This window comes from Vigna angularis, chromosome 2, assembly GCF_016808095.1.
Source record: "Vigna angularis cultivar LongXiaoDou No.4 chromosome 2, ASM1680809v1, whole genome shotgun sequence".
Taxonomy (NCBI): domain Eukaryota; kingdom Viridiplantae; phylum Streptophyta; class Magnoliopsida; order Fabales; family Fabaceae; genus Vigna; species Vigna angularis.
Genome location: NC_068971.1, coordinates 51,205,509 through 51,214,483, shown reverse-complemented (window position 1 = coordinate 51,214,483; position 8,975 = coordinate 51,205,509). Strand labels below are relative to the sequence as shown.

Here is an 8,975-nt window from a genome sequence, read left to right as displayed (position 1 = left end):
GCTTAACATGTGAAAATTGTTTTTTATTGTTTTGTTAATTTTTCTATTTTAAAAAAGGCATCTATTAAAAACTAGTGATAATGACTCAAATTATAAATGTTAAATTATTTTAAGAATTTAAACCGTTAAAAAATTAAATATTATATATATATATATATATAACTACATTATGTATACTAAATAATAGATATACCACTAATTAAATTATATTTATAAAAAATATAATTATATTAATTTTAAAATGTTATCTTAATTGTACTAATTAATACTTTATATTTTTATATATTAAATTAACTATAGTTAATTGCAAAGACTGAAAAATATAAATTTAATTTGTTTATTTATAATAACATAAACTGAAAATTATAGCTGTCAAAATGGGTCACAACCCGTGAATCAACCCTGTCCACCATGGGTTTGAGCCGGATTGGGTTAGAAAAAATTGTATTTTTTTTATGTAGGTCAAATTTCAACCCGGTTCGTTTAAACTCGACTCATGCGGGTTGAACCCGTGGTGGGTCGGGTTAGTCCACCAACCCACCTACCTAATTTTATTTTATTAAAATTTAATTTTAATTTTATAAAAAAATATTTATCATTTTGTTTTTGTTTTAAAAAATTATTTAAGTTTCTTATTTTTAAAATTAATTAAACATCCAGAAGTGAAATTTGTTTAAATTTGTATTATAGAAAATTTGTAATTTTTATTTATTTAAAAAATTATAATTAAGTGAGTCAGTGAGCCAACCCGTTTGTTTATTCACCAATCCGCAGTGGATGAAGTCGGGTTCGAATTTTTTTAACTCGTTAATAAATGAGTCAGATTAAGTTGACTCACTAAATGATCAATCCGTAATGGGTCGAATCGGACCGAATGATCCGTTTTAAAAGCTCTACTAAAAATAAATTAAACCTAATTTGTAACCACTTTCTAAATGAAGTCAGAATCCAATCCACTTTTTGTAGTGAGATTTTGTCCCAATAAGCAAACCGTTGACTACTGTATCATATTTATGACAATAATCTTCCTATTTTTAGAAAAAAATAATAATAATAATTGACCTGGGAAGGGTTTTTGTTTCATTGAATTGAACCCACCAGTAAAAAGTAATATTTTTTTTTCAATTTTCTAGAAGGTTGATAAAAGTATAATAATGTTTTTCCCGATAAATGATTATTAAAGTAATATACTTTACACCTAACTACTCTTTCATTGAAACTGGTTCATTCTGAGGTTATTGCTCGTTTTTGAAGTCGCCTAACACGTGAAGTCATCAGTTATAGAAGAACAAAAACATAACATAATTGTATAATTCAACGTCAGCATTAACGAACAGTTTATGGAAATAGCAAACATGAATAAGAAAAGGATATATTCATTGATTGATTTATGTTAGTATAATTATTATTATTAATTATAAAATAATTTTACATCAATCACATAATGACATATGATATTAAAATATTATTAAAAAATGTTATTAAAATATAATTATCCATAAAAAAAAAACGCGGCTAATGTAAAAGGAATGTAGCCTTTTTGCATGCATTTGGAAGGATCTCTTTACACACAAAAAAAAGTCACACTTTCACATTTGCAAAATAATAATAATATTATGTGTGTGTAACCCTATAAAAAGGTTTATCAAACAAAAAGGAAATCTAAACTAACAAAAACAAGGAAAGAGTATTAAATAAAATAAAAACAATATGCTATAAATAAAATGAAAATAATATGCTGTTAATTTCAAAGTCAACAAAACTATTTTATGTTTTTACCAAAAAAATGTAAGGCATTTTAAAAGTTCAAAGCTATGGATATTTAAACTTACAATTTTTTTATTGTTTTTTTTCTTTCCTTCAATTTAATTTTGTAATATAATTACTTATAAGTATTATAATTTTACTCAATCACTTTTGAACATGAAAAGGTGATTCTAGTGTTGCAATGCGAAGAAAATGAAAAAAAAAACAGAAAATAAAAAGTAGAGAGATATTTGATGGGAAGCAAAGCATTTAAGCCTCGTTTTTTAAGTCAACCAAATTGGAAGAGTCAACACGCAAATACAGTCAAAGCACTTTTGTTTTTTCTTAAATTGCGACGGTCACCTGTCTCCATTCATTTATTATTTTTACAAAAACATTTTTTGAAAAAGAAAACAGTTTAATTACAGATAAATAAAAGAAAACAGAGGTAAGTTAAAAAATTCAAAATATTTAACGGATTAAAATAACCTTTGAGGACCAAAATCTATATATATCAAGAACTTTATAAATAAAAAAAATCATATTAACTCTCATTTTATGTGGCATTTGTGTGAAAAAAAAAGTCTTATACACTATGATGAAAAATATAGTCTTTGAAAAATTGCTCCACTCTTATCAATGACAAAAGGGTGTTTCTCCTTTCACCACCACACTTTTCTCCCTTCATCTCCCCTTTACTATTTTGTTTCTCAGTAAAATTTTATTTTTAAGATTATTATTTTTTAATTTTACCCATTCACAACCTATTTCACTAATAACTTATTCTAGTCCAATACATGAGTAAAATACTTTTCTTTCATTTTAACATATTATATTTCTTCCTCTCATTCTTTAGTTGCAAAGGTTGGTGGTAGTGGAAAGAATTATCAAGCAGTCTCCCTCTCGTGGTGCAGTGTCGCTCTCGTGGTGCAATGTCGCTCTCGTGGTGCAATGCGTGAAGTGGTAATAAACCTTGAAATAAAACCCTAAAATAAAAAACGTAACCTTTAAACGGATGTGACATCCGTCAAAGGATGTCACCTCCGTTGATGTATACTTCCTCACGCTGGTTGATGCTCTGGACGCTCCTTGATGTTCCTCCACACCTTAGCGGCGACGCTCCTTCACACCATAGCGGCAATGGAAGCTTTCAAACAAAAAAAACTGGAAAGAAAAAGGAATGGAAGTGTGGGAGGTGAAACGGAAATGGGGAAAGGAGAAGAGAGTTCCGTGGATGGGTGCTGGGAAAGTAAAATTAGGGTTTCAAATTATTAATTATTGAAAATAGAGTAAAAGTAAAAATCTTTTTAACTTAAAGATATAATTATATTTAAAATAATGCAGGGAGGTGGAGGAAATATAGGATGGTGGTGGAAGTAGCAACACCCATGACAAAAATAATCAATATTGAACATGGCCTGAGTTAAACCCAGCCCAAATTTACGGGCAGAACAAAATTAAAATATTTAATATTTTATTATTTTTCAAAAGAAACTATAGTAATAACAGATGATTTCTTAAGTATGTATAAATCATTAATTTAAAGAAAAATTATTTTGTTTTTATAGATATTAACCAAATAGTTTTATGAGATATTTCTGTAGATAAGTACTCAATATCATTAGTGTTTTGAAATAATAAAAAGGTCAACCACTTACTACAAGTTTCGTTGGTCAACAATGCACGAGAATGTAATGATTGGATGACATTGGGATATTTCTTATCATACAAAAAGATTAATAACAATATTTATATTAAAAGGCCCAACCCATGATCACATGTGACCACTACCCAAATATGCAAAACTTATCACTACCCAAATACATAATAACACAATACAAAAAATTAGCACAATTGTAAAAGGTACAATATTTTTTGGTACTATATGTCTATCTCTTTTTAAAAAAATACATTTAATCGAATATCCAGAATTTCTTTATAGATTAATTAACTTTGTGTTTATGAAGTTATGAGGGTTTTACCTTTCTTATTCTCCAAAGACTCTTCTAGAAAAAACATTATTCAAAAGATAAATTATAATCCTTTACAACTATTAAATACATCTGTTTCTGTATAACGGTCAAATAAAGTACAAAATCGACGAAATCAAACAAAGAAAGTGATTTAAACTCAAGTCAAACCATTCGTATGAGTTGTGATTTTTTAAAATAGTATTTGTATTTTTACATCAAAATAATACTATTTTTTAAAGTACATATTTCATAATTTATATATCAAGCTATTATAATTAAAATTATTTTTATTAGCATGATTTAAATTTAAAATTGCATATTTAATTTTGTATTTAAATTTATTTTACTTTTATTTTTTAAAGCAATCAAAATTAAGAATAATAATTTTATTTGTTAATTTTTTTAATATGTATTTTTTCTATCTTTCTAACTATTATTTTTACACTGGATACTTATTTTTAACGAGACACCGAATTTTGTGATTAAAAAAATTATGCATTACGTTGACCATTTTTATTATTTTTTAAAATTTGTATCGTCAACTCGTATTGTCATCCATAATATAATACAAATAGTTTGTAGAAGAATTATTGAAGCATTCTATTTGACATTTCTGGCGTAAACTTTCAACTGTTGACGACTCTTTATTTATTTTTAATAAAAATAAATTGTTTATATTTTGGAAATCAAAGTTGACTTTTCAGATAATTGAACATGGCATGTAAAGAAAAAAGTCAAAAAAAATGGGAAAGAACTTAAGTTTGAGGTAAAAACATGTTAAGAACTTAATTTGGTCTAAATGAGATTCATAAAATATAATTTGTGTTTGAATATTTGTTTATATAGAAGTATGTTGGATGAAATGAAACTTCTTTAAATAATTAAAATTTATTTTAAGTGAGTAACTAATAAGAAGGATGACAAGATTGTAGTTTTTGTATAGAGAGAAAAATTGATTGCATGAGTGGTTAATTGTTACTCAATGAAAATCTAAAGGAAAAAACAAAAAATATAAAAGCAATTTATATTTTGTTTCCAAACAATCTGAAATGTTACATTCAAATATATTTATAAAAAAATTAATTAATTCTACTAGAAGTCCGAACGATTTCATAATATATAATATATAAATAAATGTAAATTAATATTGTGAGATTGAATTAAATTTAGAATCCATTTAATAATACTTAAAATTTATTTAATCTATTTATACTTTTACAAATAAAACAATAAAAATAGAGGGTAATTAATTTATATTAAAGCAACTTTCGTATATAAATGCCGATAAAAATGAAATACTTTGGTATATAATATTTATAAAAACCACCTTTGTTTTTTGTGAAATCTCTTTTTATCCGGTTTTGGCCCTATATTAGAAAATAAAAGTATTTCAATTATCAAGTTTGAAAGTATCAAATTGAAAATCAAGAATGCACTAAGAAGTTATAATGCTTTTAAATCTAATTTCTTTTTAAAGGGCGACAATTGGACTGGTTCAATTTAAAAAATCATAATTTGTCAAATTAGTAGGTAAGGTTTATCTCATGTAAGGTAACCTTCAAACTTAATAAACAAATGATTAGACATACGAGTCCAATTATCCACCCCTTTTAAAAATAGTCAAAAAAAATTAAGAAGTTGTGATTGGTCCATATAACTTTTGAAGAATTTAGTGTTTTTTTAAAAAAATAAAATATGTCTCTTTTTATTGTCAGTTTTTTTATAAATTCAATTCCTTTGTCATTAAATTGAAAATAATATTTAGATGAAATTTAGACTAAATTATGGATATATTTTTTTCATTAAAAATTTTCATTCAAATTAAATTTATAAAATAAATTTTTAAATTTTGAAAAATAATCAATGGACAAGTTTATATTCTCAATCTATTCTTAATATTGTGTTCGTTTGGAATGAATTTACTATTTACATGCATTTGTGCAAACAGATTATGGAATAAATTTGTGTTTGACTCTAATGATTTATGGAATGAATTTGTGTTTGACTCTAATGATTTATAAAAGAGGTAGCGTAAATAATTGCAAGATGGTTGATTTTTTTAATCCTCCCCATGACTGCAAGTGTACACCAGGAGTGAACCTTGTAATTGATCAGCATTGTAACTTATATTCTTGCATTTTTGCTAGACTTCATGTTTATTCTATCGTGTTTGAAACTTTATCACAACATACTGTTTTATTAAATACTATAAGTTTTATTTTTTAAAAAATTGACAAAATTAATAAATAGATTATTATCAAGAAGTGTATTAAACTATATATTATATATTTTACATAATAACATAATAATCAGTATGATATAAAAATATTGATTTAAATATAATAAAATTACAACATATTATTAGACTATCTAATAAAATATATAATTTTATATGTGTACATACATTATATGATTTCTAAAAGTTAATTAAAGTATTGGAAGAAGACCATATCCATTTTAACCTTAATTATAATCCATTTGAAAGAGGACTTTGACGCTAGGTTTTTTTTTTTTGTCTTCACTTAAGGGAGCCTCCTAAAAGGAGTCTTTTTCAAGTGGATTAAGGTTGACTCATGTATGATGAATCAAGTTGACAACTTTAGATGTGATACAATGGCGAAAGGTATTTAAGTATTTTCAGTAAATTGTGGGGGTGTAGAAAGAAATTTGATGGTATGCCGAAAGCAATTGCCTTTTGAGCAATGATTAAAGCCCATGATTGGAAGCCCAATCTGATTAGAAGAACATCTTAGGAAGTATGAAAAGTTTTAAACTTAAAATTCATTTCAATTGTATATGAGCATGTTTATGATACTTCATAATTACATTAAAACGGTAAATTTATGAGATATAGATATTTTTAGGGAAATTTATGGAGGAAATGATAGTGACACTATTGATAATGAAGAATAACAATGGCTAATGAAGAATAATAAAATGTGATTTAAGAATAAGAAACGAAATGAGCTATCTATGCAAGTGATACAATAATATTAACATTGTTTTGGTAATTGGCCTTCTATAGCATTTAATATTTATTTTTTCTATGAATTTGACTTATATTATAAATATAATCGATCAATACGCATTATGAACTATTTTCTATATTTATTTGTTATTTTAATAATATGACATTTCCAAATTATCCAAAATAATTGGGATATGATAAAAAACTTTTCCTTCAACAAAAATTAAAAATAAATATCTTTTGACAATATTATTTTACACAATCAAACTAAATCTATATCATATTTAAAATCATCAAGAAAAGCTAAAATAAAAAAAATAAAAAAAATAAAAAAAATTATAAAGTGTTAAGATATCCGAACCTGACTCAATTCGATGGGTAGTCTCACCAATTTCCCTAAACTAATCATGATTAATTTAATGGTGATGATTCAGAGAGTTCTGGGTGATCACCGTAAATGATGAAGATAAATATTATAATCTCGTTATTCAAACATATTTTTAACGAGAAGAATAAAAATCGTTCATAATTTTATATTAATTTCAATATTATTTTTATATTTAATTATAATATTATAACAAAAATTTAATTAAAAAATATAAAAAAATTGTGAGTACTTAATCACGAATTTATCTTTTAATAAAAACTCAATCAAAAATATTTAAATTTATCGCCAGAAACTTAACTAAACTTTTTTTTATTGTTAAAAGCGAAGTGGTCTGTACTGCTATAAATTTTTAGTATACGATCTTTGTAATGAACAGCTTCTACATAAAACATGTAATTGAATTCTGAGCACAGTTAGAATTTTATCCTAGAGAAAATTCTAAAAAATAACACTCAAGAATTTATAATACAAGCTACCAAGCTTTGCGTGATTTTCAGGCAGCGATCCTAGAAAGAAGAGGGGAAGTACAGAATCAACGAGTGGAAAAGAGAAAGTACTGATTAACGACTACATAAAGTTGGAGAATTTCTACAATATTAAAACAATGCTGAACAACAAATTTCCAACAATCGATTAAACAAACTAGTCGGCACCATGGCTTACATTTACGTTGCCGATCGTGTTCCCAAAAGGATAGCACCATCTAAATCCATTGGAACATTTGTGTTTCAAAGGGTGTGAGAACGAGGGCGATGACGAAGATGAAGATGAAGAGGAAGGTGACCTAGAAGATGTTGGTGGCGACTCATGATGAGACTTTCTTTGCCCTAAAAGCCTTGGCAGAATGGTTGAGAACATGTTGTTGGGCTTGGAGCTTCTTCCCTTGACACTGTGTAAGTTTGAAAAATAGGAAGGTGGGGGTGTGAGAGGTGGTAGAGATATGTCAGACAATGGGTGTTTGGGAGTACCAGGTTGTGCCTCCCAGGTGAAAGGAACAGCAACTGAAGTTTCTCCGTAATAGAAGATCCTTGAAGAGGAGTTTGGGGTGGTGGCTTCCTTGGCCATTAGCCTTGACAAGAACCTATCATCCTTTGTTATTCTGAAGGACATTTTGGACGAGCGATTGTTGCCACTCTCACTCAACATTTTGGTGTGGATACAGTGAATAATAAACTCAAACACAAGTGTGTTTGTGAGATTCAGCCATGTTTTTGGTGGATAGTGAATACACTCAAACACAAGTGTTCGTGTGTGTGTGTGTGTTGTGTTGGCTTAAACTCAGATCTAGATGCCTCAAGATCTGAGAAGAGAGCCAAAAACAAGGTGTGTGATAGCTATTTTCTAGTAATTTGTGTGTAGACAGACTACGGCAATGTTATGTTTGGTTTGCAGGACCCGACAGTTGGGAAATATAAAATTGAAGTGTTCACGTTACTCAACAATGAAAACAACTAGCTTCTTCTCCTACTTTCTGACAGGATCGTTATTTTATTTATAATCATTGTAAGTGGACACCTAGTCAAATTTTGAAGTGATGGTAATATGGTGTATATATAGAAAACTGAGGTATATATACACTTTTATGACTATTATTTTTACCAAAGAGGATAACAACTTAAAAAAGAGTTACGTATAAACTTTTCTATTCATGGTTATTCCCATTACATCTGTATAAACAAGGAGAAGAAAAACAATATAACCTAAAACATAGGAATGAACTAAAAACGCTAAATGAACCAACTTCTAATAGAGTATATCATTGATCAGTAATAAGAAATGAAAAAAAAAATTTAACAACTTTTTTTTTTGACAAATTTTTTATAAAACATAGCATGTGATTAGTACGTTTCAAATATTTTTTTTAAAATTAAATTCAAGCATACCAATGAAGTGACTATAT

The 8,975-nt window shown here is 26.9% G+C and overlaps 1 protein-coding gene across 1 annotated transcript; it reads right to left on the bottom strand.

Moving 5' to 3' along the window:
• Positions 1–7,503: 7,503 nt before the first annotated feature.
• LOC108328616 (uncharacterized) lies at positions 7,504–8,596 on the bottom strand. Its single transcript, XM_017562498.2, has one exon. It carries the CDS (start codon positions 8,219–8,221, stop codon positions 7,718–7,720), a length of 504 nt encoding a protein of 167 aa, XP_017417987.1. The 5' UTR covers positions 8,222–8,596; the 3' UTR covers positions 7,504–7,717.
• Between the last annotated feature and the right edge of the window lie 379 nt (positions 8,597–8,975).